Genomic DNA, 20,576 nt, shown 5'->3' with positions numbered 1-20,576 from the left:
TAAATTGTAGTCATAAATTTGTTCCATCCATTTGATCCCTTTTTGACATCGATAATAATATATTTAATATTCTTTATAAACTTAACAATAGTATAAAAGTAAAAGTATTAATTCATAAAGTATGAATAAAAAATCTAAAGTTGTTATGACTTAACAATCATTTAAAATTAACCAATTAATTAATAATTAGTTTAATTATGAATTAAATGCAGTTAGAAGTGCTAGATAGCAAGTATTGTATAGTAATTCTTGTAGCTCTACAATATTTAGTATATGAAGTTTCTGCTACTGAAGTTTATGTTTTGAAAATATATGATTTAATATATTAATAGCGGAAAATAAAACATTAGCCGAGTTCAGAGATTTTTTAGTTTCTTAGAGTTTAACATCAATACGTTTTCCTTCTGCATTTATTAAAAATTGTGTTTTTTAAATTTTAGGATCCATCATGAATCGAGAAAGCTTAATGTATCTTCGTTCACTTTTTGTATTCTAAGAATTTTCACAACAAATATTCAAAACATATTAAAATTAAAATATCAACAGAACGTTCACTAACTAAAATGACAGCAAATATAGAGAGATGATGGCAACGGCAGTTGTAGAATCCGTTCTTCAAGCCTCCAAATTCGCAGCCTTCAGTACTCCATCCACCCTCATTGTCTCCTATGAGTGGATCGAAGTGCACACACACCGGGTTCTCGATTTTCTCATTGTACTAAAATAAATTTAAAACAGTAATGTTTTTAAAATTTATGTCCTAAGAAAATAACATTATCACATCGAAGGATAATTTCAGAAATCATCTTGGCATGGTAATTTAAACATTGATTTTAAACACGTTCTTTCAGTTGCATAACTTCTCAAATTACGATAGAGATTTTTCAGGAAAGCTATTTCAACACTCTGCATAAAGTGCAAATGTAAAAATCTAACATTTTATCCAGGTCCGATGAAAATATACCAATTAGTAAAATAATCATTATGCTTAAATAAATTATGTAATTGCCATACATTTCGATCAAAACTTTCAGAGGTATCCGCAGTTAGCATATTTACACACTATGCTACAAATTAAAGAACGTGAATTGTTTTACTCAATACAGAACTGTCAGTCGCCAAAAGAAACAATACTTGTATTTACTTTCTAAATCTGAACGAAGGATCTTCAGTTTCACTCGATGATAGGCACTAAAGTGGTCTAAGTCAATCAGTGTATATTTTAGAAGTTATAAGCAAAGAATCCTTGAAGAAATTTAACTTTTCCTTCCTTGGGAATCAAACCTTGGTACGTATTTAGCGACACGAAAGAACACGAGAGGACAGGGTTTTTTTTTTAATTCCTTGCAAATTCATTTCTACATCTTCGCAAGGATAGTACAGAAAGCTGAAATTTATGTCTACTGTAGTATCAACAACTGATCTTACAAATCCTATATCTTATTTTGAGAAACTTAAATCATAGTAGGAAATACTTGCCTACCATGATTATTGAACCATGTAAAGCTTGTAGATACTAAGTTCTGGAGCATCCCGCGTAAGGTGTCGACTACTTATCATTGTAGCTTCAAGTATTCGCCCAAAATTTGTTCTTTGATCCAGTCTTTTAAATATTCTAAATATTACATCTTTTGTTACAAAGAAAACTACTTCAGCGTTTAATCTACGTAATATAAATTTGGTGCTGTGAAATGAAATCTAAATATTGTGAGTTGAGTAAATCATGATTAAACCGGGGCTTTGGCGAAATATGGTAACATTAAAGTTTGTTCGGCGGAAACTAGAATATGCAATGCAACCTTCAAACAATGAAACATCGCAATCAAATAATATATAAACTTAACATGCTCAATGCCAAGGCCGTGCGTGATGTTAAATTGGTCCATTTTTCTGGTGTTTTCGCTTTTAAAAAAGTCGGAGAATAGCACAAATTTGCCATTGCGATCATTGAATATTATATATATTATACTATGATAAATTACTGTTCTTACAATTTTACTGTTACTGTTATTTCTAGTATTACAAGTTTGCCAGTAGTAGCAAGTAATCTTTCGTTCTATGGGTAACTGAACGAGATGGCCGCTTTAATCCTAAAGTGCCATGAAATGAGATCACTAAAAATAAACATTCTACATGAACGGGCCCAGTACGTGTATTGGTTTATAGAGACAAATCATGCATCCTCGTCCAGTGAAACTTCAAAATTTAGTATGGAAGAAAAACATCTGCTTTTACAATCCAATGTAATATGCAAAGTTTACGGAGCCTAAAAAAAAACAATCTTGAGTATGCATGACAGAAGAATTCACGTCATATGATAAGAATACCTTAAAATAAGCATATAAAGAAGCTTAAAGAGGTGAATATCGGCTTGTTATGTTGTTTTAGCAGATTCATGAAAACCTATATTCATAGAGGTAAAAAAGGAAAAAAACAAGTCTGCAATCTGAAAACATTAGATTACAGTGTAAAGAAAGGTTTACCACTTAAAATTCTTTAAAATTTTAAAAGCATTTTAAAATTTAAGTAGATAAAAAGTCATACAAATATTTAACTTCTCAAAAGTAATGTCATAAAATTAAATTTATGTTGTTTTAAATACATTTTTAACTCAATGTCAAAAGTATTTCAATTTTAATACTGCAACGCTTGTTTCTGCTTTCCATATTTTTAAACCTAAAAAGGTATAAACAGAAAAATATCAAGATGTTAAAAAAGGTACTACATTACCGTTCTGAATAAAATTTAAAAATGAGACACGCAAAGAAGTCTACAATTTGTTATTTCAAACTTTCACCTTAGGCATTCGATATAATTTAGATGCAGACAATATGAACAAGAAAGTAGAGTTGAAAATTTTGCAATATACTCATTATACGTTGTCAGTAGTCTATTTTATTTACGACACTCGTTGTATAACGCAAGCTCCAAATATTATATAGATATCCTGTTAAAATGATCTTTTAAGTGATTAATGTAATGCTACATTCAGCAATACTCTTTTCTAATGTTTAAGACAAATGAGATTCTATGCACGGTCGACTTCTAAACACATATAATTATGACAGAAAGATTTTATTGCAAACTGAAAACAGTAACATCTTTTTGAGATGTTAAAACAATATTTTTTTCGTCTAAAACATTTTAATGTAATTTTAATTAAACTGCTCTTAGATATTGACTTCGTCCCTCTAGAGCCTCTGAACAACATACTTTTGTAAGAGATAGGACATTTTCAGATAAACATTTAACACGGATAATCGGAATTTAAGTGTATTACTCTATTATTATTTTTACACTTGTGCCTTCCTAATTATTGAACTTCAGTCCTGAAGTATTCAAAAGATTCAGCTTAGATTAGGTTATTTTATTAAAACAAAGCAGAGGACAACCATCTTTATGACAGAAGGGTTGCATTCATGGAGGACTTACTAAAGGAAATTGGCTCGTAGTTTCTTTATACATGGAAAAACTCACGATAGTTTTCATGCAGATAGCCGTTCGCCGAGATTTGAACCCGGGTCAAATTAAAGTATTACCACTCGGCTGCTGGTGAGCATATAGATTAAATCTTTATACAGATATATATTAAATCATATACAGTTTATTTAGTCATTCCTGGTGAATGCAAATATGCAACAAAAGTGCAACTTAAGCAGCAGAGCCCTAGAATAATACACTTGATATCTCATTGACGATGAGTTAATGAAATATAAAGCAGTTTGACTTTTTTAGGCGTACAGTATGCGAAAATCCGCTCCTAGGTATTTTCCCGCAAAACGTTTTAAAAGTAATTTACCAACTCGCGCAACAAATAGGAACAATACAGCCTCCGAGAAATACAACTGGCGCTAAGTTTTTCCGATAGTCATAAGTTGCTGCAATACCTCAATATTATTCTGGGGCTCTACTGCTTAAGCTTTACTTCCCAGGGCAATTACAGAGCTTCTCCCGAGAAAGAGTGGTACATGATATGTGTCCCCCATAGGAGGTCTTGGATGTTGAATAGAAGAAAGGGGCGCTTTGCCTCTGTAGCAGCTAGAGTCGTCACGATGGAGTTAGGGAAGGTGAGTATTCCCAACTGTGAGAGTAGCGTCAGCTTCCCAGGCGGTTATAGAATTTCACATTAAACGTGTTTTGGGTATTCCTTTATTGCGTCAGTTTTCAAGATCATGGTGCAAATTTTCATTTCGTATAAAGTAAGGGGCACCAGTCATGATCCACAACAGTATGTTTTGCAGAACTAGCAATTTTTGGAGTTCATTTTCTTTCGCACTTGCCCAGACTGGTAAAGAGTAAAAAAAGATCAGGAAGATGATAGCGTTATAAAGAAGTAACTTATAGGCAAGATTCAGTCTTGAGTACAAAAGTTACAGTTAACTTATCACGCTTTTAAAGTCTTTAGCGTGTTTTAAATTTGCCTAACCTTCTAGTCTGAGAGAATATATGTGACGTGAACATACTCGCTGAGACCAGAAGCGTAATGTGTAACTCTTAATAAAACTTTAAAATAATTGTCACATAATCAGCAATAATTAAAAGTAGCATTTACATACCATCTTGCGGAAAAAAATCTGAACGGGTTCTGATAAATTCCAAGCTGGTCCTCCGGACAAAGCAGCATACATGACAGGTGTTGGGAGAATCCTGTAATTTCTTTTCAGCAGGATGCCTTTTGGCTCAGGGAAGAGTATCCATTCCTTGAAAAACACCATATTGATTTGACATGGGAGAAGTAAATCTGATTCTCTCTTCAGCACCAATTCTGGAGGCAATAAAAAGTATGCTATGCTTTCTCTTTGTGGATATTTTGTACCGTTCAATAAGAATTCTATAGAACCATCTTTGAGGCTTTTTCCTTTCTTCGAGGACAGAACGGAAATGCCGATAACATGGTCCTCTTTATTGGTCAGTTTAGTATTTTTAGTATCCACCAAGAGATGCTTTTTGGAAATGATAATTTCTTTGTTTTCTTCTGTCGCTAGCCTCATAACTTTATCAATGATATTTAATAGCCTGAAAAGGAAAATTCAGTTTCAAATTATTACTGGAACATTAATATGCTTAGGGATTTGTACAGAACTGAAACCAACATTTCTGGCATTCATCGTGAATAAACTGATAAAAATAGCAGAAAACTTTGGAGAAATTACCTTGTCTCATGTCAAAAACATACCTGTATACAGTTAAGAAAACAGCAGGTGGAAAATGATGAAAAATTCGTTATATCTGTTAATTTGGAGAATTTGTACTTGTATTGGGAAGAAGTTCTAGTGCCGTTGACGGTACTACAAATAAGTACGTATGCGTCATCGGAAAATGATAGGAAACAGAGTTGTTTCAGATACGTGAAGTAATAATCTCTTACAGGCTGATCCGTAAATTGTTCGATGATTTAACAACTATATAGGCGATAGAAATAAAATATACAAAAAAAAAAAAAAAAAAAAAAAAAAATAGACAAAAGTGACATTAATGAAATTTACACAAGAAGGTACATATATGAATATATGCATGAATCATAAACAGATGAACAAAATGAATATCTGTACACATGTAAACGTAATCTAAGTATGCTGAGTTAACTTAATAGGAAGTATTCTAAAATGTTGTCTTTGGTCTTCCGTATGGGTGTTACACCTTAGAGTCCTAACCAGTGCGATTTACAATATGCGTAAGTAGAGAATTTTGCATTTTGCTTAGCGTGTTTTGAACTTTGGTAATTTTTACTTCCTTGTACGAAGTAAAGAAAGTGCTGTAATCACGAAAAATTCCGGGTACTATATTTCAACGAAAATATTCTTTTTTACCGCTATTGAGTGCAATTTAACGAGGTTTTTGCGTGACATTTATACGTAAGGACATCACAAAGGACTCTCTTTCCCCAGACGAATTAAAAAATGAATTTAAAATGGATTCAGAAGAGATTTTTTAATGGCGTCTGTACATATGTACGTATGTATGTATCTCATATAACTCAAAAACTAGTAGCCTCGAAACGTAGAAATTTTGTTTATAGGACTGCTATAACATGTAGTTGTGCAACTCCCTTTTTGGTTGCAATCGGCCTCACCAAAAGTACATAACTATATATACATATATCCACTCTGTTACTAGGTTCAGTGAGCTCAGTTTTTTTATTCTTTTCTGTTGGTAAATTGTGTATTTTTTGCTTTAAAATGATTGAATTATGTTGTTCTTACCTCCCGCTTAAGGTTTTTATGCCTTTAGTTAATCTGTATACAATAGCTGTAGAATTATCAACAATTTAAAAGTTGTTTAAGTGCAGCTAAGCCTAATGTTTTTTACCATAGCAGCCATATTTGTTTACATTTGAAACTTATCAGAATAGTGAATTCAGTCTTTCTGCAATTTCAGTGTCTTTTCTCGAGTGGGGCCAAAAGGAAACTTTTAGTTTTTTTGCACTGAAAAAATCTGCCTTGTTGCCTGCTGGCCGAATTGCTTGTTTTTGTCTAGAAACTGTAATTAGTCCAAAGAGGCCTTGTCCCTAAAGGACTATTGTTTTTGTTTTGCGATTGTGTGTTGAAAACTTTAAAAGGCTGTATCACTTTTCGAATCGTTGCCATCAAGTACTATCGCCGTGTATTATATTTGAAGAAATTAAATAATGAAGAATCTGCATAAATGTATGTATGTTTCTCGCACTGTGATAAAACAACGGTACCTAGAGCCATCCAATTTTAAATGACGTAATTCTGCTGAGAATATGGGCATCTTTGAGCCCAAGTTTGAAACTTGGAATAGGTTTTATTATCGATTTCATATTTTGCAAAACTTTGACTAATTTGTGATTAACAAACTCAACAATTTAAAAGCGAGCAATGCCAACACTCTACAGAGGGAAAAAAACCTTTCTATTTCCAGCGCGCGAAGCTGTGTATCGGAAATCCTAAAAATACGCTCATTTTAAAATTATTTTGTGGCATTGCTGTTGAACTGAATTTTATGGTCTAAGTGCAAAGAACATGATATTTAATAAATAAAGGTAACACACAAAACGTTAAAAAAATTCTCATTTGGACGTAATTTAAAATCTGAAACCTTTCAGATTTATTTTTAAAGTGTTTTAACAGTATTTGGTGATTTATGTTTTTGTATATCTTTCAGTTTTTAATGAAAATATTTGAAGTTTTTATGCATTTTTGAGCTGCTGCGAAGTGAGAATTGAATTAATTGAATAAGAAATATATCTCTAATGAAATTTGAGAAAATAAAATTTAAATGAAATGCAGTAAAAAATGCGTATAATTTAATATTCCGTACAAAAAATTCATGTGCTGTACACATTAGATTGTCAGTTTCGTTATGAGTCTGTGCATTCTTAACGAATCGAAGTGCGTTAGTAATCGTTGTTAGCATGTCGTTTTGGAAAACTATGATCGTTGTTGCCCACGTAATTCCGCTTTTTAGTATTTAAATTAAGAAGAGGCCTTTGCTCAATGAGACCATTCATAGCCACGTAAGACTTTTTAAAAGCACATAATTCCCTTGCTCCATCAATTCGAGCTTTTCGTCCAAGTAAACATAAAATATGTCATGGAACTGAAAATATGCAGAAGCTGATTGTTTATATTTATGTCGAGTGTAACTTTTATGCTATTTGCGAAGCAGAATGACAAAGCATTTGGTAGGAAAACGATAACAAGCGCAAACAAGAGGAATTCGATCTAACAATTTCAGGATAGTAACTCCTTGTGGTACCATTAGATTAGCGATACTATGAAAAAAAAAAAAAAAAAAAAAAAGGTTAAACGTCATATGAATGATTTTAGTTCATAAACCCATTATCTGCAAGAATCCATCATAATATGTCATATGATCAAGTACGTATATGCTCTTTTTACTTCCTTGTACGAAGTAAAAAGGAAGTATTGTAATCGCGAAAAGTTTCAGGCAGCATATTTCAACAAAAATATCCATTTTGACCGCTATCGAATGCAATTTAACGATGTTTTTGCATGATATCTGTACGTAAGGACGGAATAAAAGACTCGTTTCCTCCAAAAATATTATAAAACTGCTTTGAAATGAATTCTGAAGAGAATTTTTCGTGACGTCTGTACGAACGTATCTAAGTACGTGCGTACGTACTTACGTACGTATCTCCCATAACTCAAAAACGAGTAGCCTCAGAACGTTGAAATTTTGTATATAGGACTGCTATAACACGTACATGTGCACCTCGTATTTTGGTTGCAATCAGTCGCACCAAACGTATATAAATATATTTATATATATATATCCACTCTGTTACCCGGCTCAGTGATCTCAGTTTCTTTACACTTTTGTAAATTGTACATTTTTTGCTTTAAAATATTGCAAATATGTTTGTAAATTGTACATTTTTTGCTTTAAAAATGATTGAATTATGTTGTTTTTATCTTCAGGTTAAGGTTTTTATGCCTTTAGTAAATCTGTGTCCAATATTTTTAGAATTATCAACAATTTTAAAGTTGTTTAAGTGCCGCTAAGCCTTTTCTTTTGACGGCGGCCATTGATTGTTTACATTTGAGACAGCAGACTAGTGGATTTGTTGCCAATCTAGAGTAACTTAGCTTCCCAACAACAAAGATAACGCCTTCATTTATTATTGCCAATTAAATCATGCTTAATCCTTTCTAGAATTTTTTCGAGGAAATAAGTGTTTCAGATTACATACGTAAATTTTAATATAGATATTTTGAGTTTTTATGTATTTTTGCCTTCTCGCGAAGTGAGAACTGAATTAATTGAATGAGAAATACTCAATCGTCTGTGAAAAACTGTTTTTTGTTTTGTTTGCTTAATTTCTTTTATAGATCAATTCTAGCTTTATTATTGAATAGAACATGTGGCAACGATTAGATAATTCTATTCTTTAAATGATATAAATTTTGTGCATTATGAGTTATAATATGAACGAAATATAATACTGTTAAGTGAATCTAACGCCAGAACGTCGCTATGGTAAACAAATACTGAGTGAATTTTAAAAAATGCATTTATTCTATTGTGGTTTATGCGCTGTCGGCGAAGTAGATTTAATTCAATCCAATAAGTTTAAATGAAATGCAAGAAAAAATGCGTATAATTTAATATTCCGTACAAGGAAGTCATGTGGTGTACACATCAGATTTTTTTTATTTTGTTAACTGATAGAGTAAGGCAAACTGTTGACTTTAATATTCATAGAGACTGTATCTCTGAAATCCAAAAAACAGCTTTGCTCAAAAGGCTAATTTTCCTACCTTTTTTACTCTTTTCGGTAGCGAATAATATTAACATGTTATATACCCCTTTAGAAATGATACTACTGATACATATTGCACAAAGGAAGTTACCTCTCGAACAGGAGTACCGCACCATACAAGAAAGGTTGTATTTTTTAATATCTAAAATATAAAACATTCTTGTTAAAAAAATTGCTAAACCTATCTTCTCAACCACGATCAGATAAAATGAGCATGATGATCCGAACTTTTGGACAAGCGATCGCTAAAATATTCCTGTAGTCACTCCATTCTTGTAATCTGAGATATGTCTCGTTGTTTTAGCAAAGATATTCCTGGCCTAGTTCACTAAAAACTATGAAGTGTGAGCAACTGTTCTTACTCGTTACCAAACGTAGAGGGTGACCAAAAACTCTTTTCCTGATTACAAAACTTTTACACGAAATAATACTGGAAGACAGAAATTTGAAACTTTTATGATTCCCTAGTGTTATTATTATACATTACTTCCTTGTACGAAGTAAAAAGGAAGTATTGTAATCGCGAAAAGTTTCAGGCAGCATATTTCAACGAAATATCCATTTTGACCGCTATCGAATGCAATTTAACGATGTTTTTGCGTGACATCTGTACGTAAGGACAGAATAAAGGACTCTTTTCCTCCAAAAAATTATAAAACTGCTTTAAAATTAATTTTGAAGAGAATTTTTCGTGGTGTCTCTGCGTACATACGTAGGTACGTATGTATCTCACATAACTCAAAAAACGAGTAGCCTCAGAACGTTGAAATTTTGTATATAGCACTGCTATAACATGCAGATGTGCACCTCGTATTTTGGTTGCAATCGGTCGCACCAAACGTATATAAATATATTTATATATATATCCACTTTTTTACCCGGCTCAGTGATTTCAGTTTTATTACTCTTATATGTTTGTAAATTGTGCATTTCTTGCTTTAAAAATGATTGAATTATGTTGCCCTTATCTTCCAGTTAATGTTTTTATGCTAGGAAATTTGAAAGCAATATTTGTAGAATTATCAACAATTTAAAAGCTGTTTAAGTGCGGTTAAGCCTAATTTTTAAATAACATGGCGGAGATGTTTGTTTACATTTGAAACAGCAGAATAGTAGATTTTTTCCCAATCTAGAGAGACTAAGCTTCGTAACAACAACGATAACGCCTTCATTTATTATTGCGAATTAAATCATGCTTAATACTTTCTGTAATTTTTTGGAGGAAATAAGTGTTTAGGATTTATTTCGGAATTTTTAATATAGATATTTTGAGTTTTTATGTATTTTGCTTTGTCGCGAAGTGAGAACTGAATTAATTGAATGAGAAATATTGAATCGTCTATGAAAAACTGTTTCTTTTTTGTTTTGTTACCTTAATTTCTTTTATACATCGTTCTAGATTTATTATAGTATTTGAATAGAACATGTGGCAACGATTAGATAATTCTTCAAATGATATAAATTTTGTGCATTCTGAGTTATAATACGGGACAGTAGTTGGAACTAAATGCGAGTGAAGGTAAAGGTAATGGTTATAATATGAGATGAACGAAATTTAAGGCTGTTATCTGAATCTAGCGCCAGTGTCGCTATGGTAAACAAATATAGTGAATTTTAAAGAGTGCATTTATGCTATTGTGATTTATGCGCTAGCGACGAAGTAGATTTAATTCAATCCAATAAGTTTAAATGAAATGCAAGAAAAATGCGTATAATTTAATATTCTGTACAAGGAAGTCATGTGGTGTACACATCAAATTTTTTACCACACAATTCATGGCGCTAACAAACGTATCCATGAAAGAGAAACACTAAGTGTATTTTGTAGTATACCATGAAAACTAAATCGCTCATGAACGGCTGTTTAGAAGTTTTTTTTTTGGATACAATTCTTTAAATGTTAGGAAGTGGCAAGAAGCATTTTAAAGAAACTAATACTTTTAGCCGCATTCCAAGAAGAAGCAAGTCTATTGTGAGAATGAGACAGCTGATTCCGTTGTGAATAGGACAGAAGATAAATCTAGGACCGAATGTCTGTCACACTGATTCGTGATATTAATACTTTGAAGGCCAGAATAATATACAGAGTGATTCCCTGCCAGACCGACAAACTTGCAGCGTGTGTACAGAGACGACTCGAAACCACATAGGAATGCAGGGTCGCAAATGCCGTAGTTGCGAGCTACGGTGCAAAGAAGCAGAGAAAAAAAAAACAGAAACAAGTGTTCGAAATTATGACCAAAAGTCGTCAGGCATACCTGGCAGTGGCGCTCCATGGTATTCCTTACGCTCTGGAAGATTCCTCCCAGCAGTTTTGCGGTAGATGGCGCTGAACGGAAGGTTGTGTGAACAGCAATCCTGCTGAAAGTCGTCATTTGCAATCCGTTTTCCGAAGTAGTGGGATAAACACGTATTCAAACGATGAACTGGTTGACATTGTGATCGTGTATGGAACTGCGACGCTCGGCGCAAATACGCCGCTCGAAACTGTACCACGCCGCTGTACCACGAAAATTACCCGAACAGGCGCGCTCCACATCACACGACCTTCGCAAGTGTGAACAGAAGGTTACGGGAAACTGTAGATTCGTGGTTGTTTAAGCGACGATGAGGACACCTGGCAATGAGGACAGAACGTCTGACAGAAGACAATCCAAATACGAGTACTCGATCAATAGCCCAACAAGTGAGTTTATTGTCTGGAATCAGTCCAGTGTTTGGTGGATATTTGCAGCAAAATAAATGAACACATACCATCTTCATCGCGTCCAATTATTAGAGCCTGAGGTTTATCCACTCCGGAGGACGTTTGCTACATGGTTCCTGCAACAGAGTGCTATAGATATTGCATTTGCTGCGTCCGTATTGTTCACGTATGAAGCATACTTACATGTGAGGGAGCCTTCAATCAGCATAACGCCCATTGCGGGCTTTGGAGAACCTCATCGTACGCAACCACGTGCAGCTCAAGAGCGTTTCTGGGTCAATGTTTGGGTCGGCATTCCTGCAGACTACCTCACTGGACCGTACCTTCTGCCCAGTCCTTTGGACGGTAAGGCATACATAATCTTCTTGTAACAAGTCCTGCTCGAACTTCTTGACGCAGCACATGTTCCTCCGTCGTTGTGCCGCTCCATGGGTACATGGGTACCAACACGGCGGGGCTCCTCCACATTACACGACTAACGTCCGCCGACACCTCGACGTAGCATTTGGACAGCGGTGGATAGGTTTTGGTGACTCATTTCATTGGCCTGCCAGATTACTGAGCCTATCATGCATGGACCTTTTCTTCTGGGATCACATGAACAGTTTGGTGTACGAGATGCCCTTTCCTTCAGTTGAAAACTTCGTCGTTCGAACATCTGTAGCTGTCGTGAGGATATGTGGCATGGCAAGAATCTTCCAGAACGTAAGAATTGCATGCAGCGCCGCTTTCAGGCCTTCCAGACGACTTCTGGTCGTAATTTTGAACACCTGTTGTAGTACAACCTTTCAGTAAAATGTTTTCTGTCTCATTAATGTGTTGCTGTTTCTGTTCTTTTTCTCTGCTTCTTTGCACCATAGCTCGCAATTACGGCATTTGCGACCTTGCATTCCTATGCGATTCCGAGTCGTCTCTGTATCCTCTACATGACCTGCAAGTTTGTCGGTCTGGTAGCGAATCACCCTGTATACTATGCCAAATGTTAGAGAGCAAATTTTGAAGATTTATGTTGCAATGTAATACTAATTTTTTCCTACAAGCTTTAAAGAGGGAGCATGTTGAAATGAATTAACATGGTACGAAGAGGTGTCTTAATTACTGCAGTTACCTTTTTCCCTTAAAAAAAGAAAATATATATATGTTTAATTGCAATCATTTTTGCCCAGTAAACTTTTGTAATCAGGGAAAGAGTTTTTGCTCACTTCTTATAAACAGCGCGTTCCAATATTGGAAAATCCACCTTAAGTATTAAAATGAGACATCCTAATTTTCGAGCTTTTCTATTATCAAGAAAGATTCGAGATTCAAAAACTCAGATCTTCACTTTTCGTTTCATTAGTTAAACCATTGGAATCGTGACTTAAAAGCTCGTTAAAACGTTTCAGCCCAAAACTTTGGGAAGATTAATTTTCTAAAATTCTAATAGATGCAAAAATTTTTCCGTCAATTAGAATTTTAGAAAATCGCAAAAAATGAGCACTTTAATAATTTAGAATCGCAAAAATTTTGTAATTTTTTGCGATTACCGTGGACATGAATTAGGAATATTACATTGTGGAGCACTGAGTAATACATTCTTAATTTTCTAAACATAATCTAGCATTCCGTGTTTAGTGCATAGCTGTGTTAATTGCAAAATAAATTGAAAAGACTCTTGAAAAGTTTGAATTATTACTCAGCTACTTTTTTATATATTATTTGGCAATACGAACATCACGATTCAATAACAAAAGGTCTCAAGAGCAAGTTTCATTTGCTGTATGTGATTTTCGTTTCTTTAATAAATATAGGTATACTTTCAAAAATATATTCATGAAGATTTTTATAAAACGCATATTTCAAGTTTTGCTTTAGTTAAAACATTTTAATGCTAACTAAAATTATATTAATATAATTATTATATAATTTTAGATGAAGAATTCGACAGATAAGATTCGTCTTATTACTAAAACAAAAAAGACATTGTAAAAATGTCACCATTCACCGACAAACGGAGTTCTTCAATAAAATGTTAAAGCATTACTCATTTTAAGTAGCAATTTTAAGAAATATTATATTTGATTAGTGAAATGTTTATTAAAGATCACATCATATTTAAATAAATTGTAAAATCTCCCTTTTTAAATTCATTAAAGTCAAAAGCTATTACACTGAGAAAAATAGGCCTCTTTTATGTTAGAAGTAAAAATTATTCTTAAATAATTCATTTCTCAGCCCTACTACTCTCATACATTATGTTGTTCATTTTCAAAATTTGTAATGATCTTCTTAAATATTTACTTAGGTATTTATGTTTCATTTACTTACATATTTATTTAGGTATTATGTATTTATATATATAATTTTTTTAATTATTTATATAATTCTCAAAATTCTAATACTATATTGACTTCATATATAACAATATTGTATTTATCTTATTCTAAAATTTTAACTTTTATTTATTCTATCTATTTATGTTAATTATTTATTGTATTATTTATATATTTATTTCTTGATATTAAGTTTTTATTATGTAGTTATCAAAATTCTAAAATTTTATTGTATTTTATATAACAACACAGTTGGTAGATTATTCCATCAGTTGAGCGTAAAAGCTGAATGCCTTAAAGGCGACGCAGCTGCTCATCTGATGGTAAATAAATAAATAAATAAATCTTAAATGTTAGTAAATTGTGCATTTTTCGCTCTAAAAGTGATTGAATAATATTGCTATTATGTTCCGGTTAAGATTTTCATGCCTTTATTTAATTTGTATGCAATAGTTGTAGAATTATCAACAGTTTAAAATTTTAAGTGGCGGCTATTTGTTTAAATTTGAAACTCTCAGTAGTATAATGAATTAAAGCAATTGGTACAACAAATTCAGCATCTTTTCTCTCAGTGAGGCCGAAAATTAACTTTGAGGTTTTGTGTACCGAAAATTTTGCTTTTCTGCCCGTTGACTGAATTGCTTATTTTCCTGTAGAAAGTCTAATTTTAATTGCAAAAGTAGTTTTTAACTGTGTTTGATGTTTTAGTTTTTTTCCCGTATTTTACAATTTTTAATGAAGATGTTTTCAGTTTTTACATATTTTTGCCTTACCGCGAAGTGACAGCTGAAGTGATTGAATAGAAATATAACTCTAATAAATTTCGAAGAAATAAGTGTAAATGAAGTGCAGCAAAAAATGTGTATAATTTAAAAGACCTACAAGCAAGTCATGTGGCGTCCTCACCAGATTTTTTTTTTTTTTTTTTTTTTTAAATCTTTGCGAGTACTCTATAACGTTTTGTACGGAAATCACTCTGCAATGAAGACCAAGTAAATGAAAGATAAAAGCAACCTGTAAGTAAGTTGAATGGTATTTTTTGCAGCCATCAGCTCCGTAGTGTTAGCTTCTGCGAGAGTGTCAATGACAGAGAACATACTGTTCAGATCCTGAAAATATAAAGTTGTAAAACATGAAACTAATATTACACAGTAAAAGTGATAGCTAATAGTTTTTTATTCTATACTTCTTTCTCAACACACAACAGAAGATTATTTCTGTAACTCTAAGTTTTATTTTATTTTTTTAATATTAAAACCGAAAATTGAAATTTTACACTATAAAAGTAAAATACGCAGTAAAAAATACAATACAAAGATATTTAACATTAAACGTTTATTAAATTTAACAAACATATATATTATTTATGTGGTTGTTAAGGCAAAAACGAATATATATTTGATATATACAAATAAAGATACATCCCTATTTTTCAGCCCTTTTAGGTTACGATATTTCAACAACGACTTAGATGTCTTTGCCTTCAAATTTTTTGCAGTTTAAGTCCACCAGTTGGAGGCCGAAGTATCTCCCCCCCCCTTTAAGATACTGAAAATTTCTCAAAGTGACTGAGAACTGAGAACACCTATGACAGGCGAAAAGCCAGGAATTCTCCAAATGCTCAATACCACCCGTTCGAAGAATCACTAACGAGAAATTAGACATGAAAAGGGTAGCAAGGGCCTTTATAGTGTCAAGAATAGTACTGGCAAGTTTACAGTTAATGACACTTAATGACATAATCATTATGTATGATTTAACTGATTAAACGGGCAATCTCAAAATTTACATGGAGAATAAATATAGCACCATTCTTTGTTTACCTCATTCTAATATCATCAGTTTTAATATTTATATACAGTAAAAGGAATTTTTGCCATCTTTACAGTGTGACATCGGAATGAAATTAAAAAACACATTCAGCCAGTAATCGATAGACCCACAGCAGAATCCCGGCACAGACATTGCTGATTCTTCCTTTTTCAGGAATTTTTAAAGGACAAGAAAACTAATCACGCTACAAATTTCGCGCTGTTTTTTAAGATTTTGATGGAAACAAAATCCCGTATTGAACACACTAATTTACTGCTTTTATTAACAAATTTTAATCTTAGTATTGATAAACTATTAATCTGCCATCAAGCTTATCCCTCACATCGATAAAATGGTTGATATTTTTGTTGCTATATTTCATCTGCTCGAACATTAAAGTGGGATTTATCGAAATCTGTATGGTGCCAATCGGCTGGTAGCCACCATCCGGTCCTTGTGTGGAGGTACTAGGGCCAGCGGTACCAACCAGTCTTTGTTTTACACACAGCCATTACCCCTGGTGTGATGGTGTGGGGCGTTATCTGTTACGATAGCAGGCCGACCTGCTGTCGTAATGCCGTTGTATGCTGGTCATCCTGCATACAACTTTAACGGTTCAATGATATGCTAATGGCATCTTGCGGATATTTGTTTTAACCTTCAAGGTACGCCATTCTGGAGTCATTTTCCAACAGCCCAATGCCAGATTCCATACAGTTCGTATATCTTCGGACTGTTTCTAAGCTGTTAATACTCTTCCTTGGCCAGCAAGATCACCAGACCTTTAACCAATCGAACATGCATGGAATATGGTAGGCTGCCAAATTCGGAACTCCAAAATATGGAGCAACAATTGTTAACCATTTCATCACCTATATATGAGCTTTATGCATATTTAATTTCAATAAAAATAGTCACTTCCTTCATAATCTTTTTTTTTTTTTTTTTTTTTTTTTCAAAAGAGCAAAACAGTGTATATGGCTATCATGTATAATACGGAGGTCAATCTGAAATTTCTGAGATACGCGCAGAAGGTAAGTGGCAGAAAAAAAATTAGTATTAGATTTGAAAATATGAAATATTTTAGCATAGCAGACGATTTTTAGTGGCCAATTGCAAATAGTTTAGCGTAAATAAATTTTAGGCAGAAGGGAAAATGAACTTGGCGCTAGAACATTATCGTGCTGTGACATTCTATGATTTTAAAGTAGGGTTAAATCAAGAAGAATGCTTTCAACGTCTACAGTTAGAATTATTAAATGAAAATCCATCTCGTGCTACTGTATTTAGATGGTTTACAGAATTTTACAGAGGTCGCAACGTTGAAGAACACATAGGAAGGCCGCTGTCAGCAGTAATCCGGGATAATGTGTCTGCTATACGGAAAATGTTAATCGATGATAAGCACTGCCTCGCCGCCATACAAAAAATTATTCATGAAGAATTGCATATGAAAAAACTAGTTTGTCGTTGGGTTCCCCGTAATTTAAATGAGCATTGTTGACTGGTCCAGGAGACGTGTTCTCTTGCCGAACGTAAACGGGCACCTCTGTGTCCTCGGGTCAAGCGGACACTAACAACTGGTCGTCATGCACACAGACCTGTATTGTGCAGGCTTCTGCCCCCTGTAGTTGCTGAGATTCTTGTTCCTGTTCTCACTAAATGATCTCCGATGAGATGAGGCACAGTAATGTTGAGCCTGCTTAGGGGCGAAAGAGCTAAATAATGGTCTCCCGCAGATGTTTTAACTTTACATCTGCCTGGAACACGTCTTCTAGACACAGAATTCTGGGATTCAAACTGATTCTACAGTCGATGGACTACGAGAGACATTGAAACAAGTAGCAATATCAGCTTGAACATCCCCATTTCCATCCATCCGATCGCCCGCCACCTCAATTAATCGGGCAAACGACTTCTCCAGGGCATTGATAGACTCTTCTCGTTATCCACGAAACTGTAATAACAACTGAACATCAACACGCAAAAATTATAATTTTTGCACTTTTTTTCTCAAACTTCTATATAAGCATTCATTTCTATATAATAAAAATGGTAGCTATTGTTTTCGCATATTTCTTCTTAAACTTCGTTACTGTCATGCATATGAACTGTGAATTTAAATGTTACTGACAATTTTGTAACGGTGAGATTTGAAAACATGCTATTCCTTAACTTTTGGATGGCGGTGTATATCGTTTTGAATGCATATTATAGCGAAAAAATTAATTAGCATTGGCGTTTTTCTTTTGCATTTTTCTTGTGGTCCGGACTTCTGAGAACTCAAACAAATATTACGATAACGAAAAAGACAGGAAGATAAAGAGACAGAATAATATTTAAACTGAAGAATATTTAAATAATAAAGAATATTCCAGCAGTGTTACCTTTTGGTAGAGTTCGGGTTCTACTGCCAGCTTCTTTAGTATATTCAGCACAATATGCATATCCGTAATACTCAGTTCTTGAGGACTTTGTGCGAGATCTTTCAGCTTCGCTAAGTACTTGGACTTATCTTCGGCACCATATCTCTGATGGAGAAAACACAGGATGTGATGCACAAGAAATCATTTTATCATTATTCATTCAAATATAATAAATAATATACTAACTTACGCTGCCTCGATTTAAGTTATCCTGAAATTATATTTCATGGCCTCAATTTTAAGAAAAGACTTTTGGAGGAGGAGAATAGCTTAGATTCTCTTGGAGGGAAACTGATACCAATTTCACTTTAAGAGATAGCTATGAGGATTTATTTTCAAACAAGAACAAACTGAGAATACTACTAAAACTGAGAATGAACAAACTTAGAATACTACTAAAACTCTTGAATTTTCATGTTTAAAACTCACGTTTGATGATTTGTCTCAGAATTAAGTTGCTCTTGAAGAAGTTGAAGAATCGGAAACGAAGTCTACAGAATGGTGATAGTTTCAAAATTAAACGGTAAGATAAATTTCATTTAAACAAAAATGAAAATTGACTGAAAACAATACCTAAAACAAATTTAATCTAAACCAGATATAAGAGTGGAATTCTGAATTAGTTTGTACTGAATTTATTTGTTTACAGATAAGCACACTACAGTAATTACCCAAGGCTGAATAGCCCTAGATGTCGCATTTTTCTAACGCGTAATGTCTCGTATTAAAATTTACACAAGGGAAAAAAAGACGAAATCTTCTATGCAATTGTCTCGGATCGAAACTTCGAAAAATTAGTTTTATTAATGCCCAATGGAAGTGTTCATAAAATTAAAAAGAACATGATTGCAACAATTTCATTCGTGCTGAAGATCTTCAATATTACTTTGTGCTAACCCTGCGTGTCATATTTTTTATTTTCTGAAGAAAATTTAGAGTTAGATCTTTAGTATGTAATGTATGATCTTATCTATGTTAATTTTATATAATCCTTCCCCCCCCCTTTGTACTCGCTTTCGTGCTTTGATTAAAAGAACATTCTTGGAAAGCGTAGAACATTAGAACTATTGCTTATATGTATTTTGATAAATTAACGTATTTACTCCTCGTATACTACAAAATTGAGCTAAAAGATTTAAGAGTATTAATTATGCATTGCATTTACAAAATTTTAACTTTGTTTTTACAGAGTCTGACTTTTTTTGGTAGCATAAACTAGTTTCAAACTCCTAACAGATGTTAAGCGAATTATCGCTGTATCCGAAATAAAACTGCAGAATACTGAAAAGTTTAAAATAAGCTTTATATACAAATCAGAACTTGAGCATCAAGCTCATAATAATTACTTGTGGCGATTCACCTTAAAGTTATAGTAAATTTCAGAATTTAAATTAATAATCGAAAATTACGCAATTGATTCTTAATTTTTTAACTTTAACTAAATCTTAATTTTAAGCAGAAATTTGAAACTCTGCTACAACTAAAACTTTTTTAATTAAGCGAGAGTTTGTTTTCTTTTATTCTTCTTATTATAATACTTACATGAAGATCCGATTTAGAACTTGAATTCGAGAATATCAAGCATTCATTGTACCTTTAATCCAAACAGTTATGCATAAGCCTACTATACAAAATATAAAGTCGCAGCCTTGAACCAAAAAGGAATGCCAAACAACAGAGCAAACATGTGCTATGACATTATTCCATCGAAATTGAACGCTATAGAAAGTCCTGTACACTTATTTATTAAAGTAATCATATCATTATTAAAACGAATCGGCCTTTTTTTTTTTTTTTCGCATCGCTTGAGCACGAGGATTGCGACAAACATTTTCCGTCAGTGAAGTGACAAAGATTTCTGCTTTGTTAGGCCACGAAATTTGCGTACTTCAATCAAACGCTCTTTACTGCAATGAAATATATATATATATATATATATATATTCCGATTTTATACTACGCACAAAGGCGCTTTTCTACTTACTTGTACGAAGCAAAGAAAGTATTGTAACCACGAAAAATTCCAGGTATGATATTTCAACGAAAATATCCATTTTGATCGCTATTGAA

General features: G+C 33.2%; 1 protein-coding gene across 2 annotated transcripts in view; it reads right to left on the bottom strand.

Moving 5' to 3' along the window:
- Window positions 1–20,576, bottom strand: part of LOC118184050 (adhesion G protein-coupled receptor G6-like) — a 105,362-nt gene that overhangs the window by 35,052 nt on the left and 49,734 nt on the right. For both annotated transcript variants that reach the window (XM_035353685.2, XM_035353684.2), the window contains exons 8-11: window positions 18,469–18,612; window positions 15,284–15,378; window positions 4,557–5,016; window positions 560–718 (exon numbers count right to left, since the gene is read on the bottom strand). In XM_035353685.2, the coding sequence (XP_035209576.1) occupies window positions 560–718; window positions 4,557–5,016; window positions 15,284–15,378; window positions 18,469–18,612 (858 nt within the window). The remainder of the gene's footprint in view (window positions 1–559; window positions 719–4,556; window positions 5,017–15,283; window positions 15,379–18,468; window positions 18,613–20,576) is intronic.

Source organism: Stegodyphus dumicola, chromosome 8, assembly GCF_044657685.1.
Source record: "Stegodyphus dumicola isolate Sdum_Otavi_A_Nest chromosome 8, ASM4465768v1".
In the NCBI taxonomy this organism is placed as follows: domain Eukaryota; kingdom Metazoa; phylum Arthropoda; class Arachnida; order Araneae; family Eresidae; genus Stegodyphus; species Stegodyphus dumicola.
This window is presented reverse-complemented; position numbering and strand designations above follow the sequence as displayed.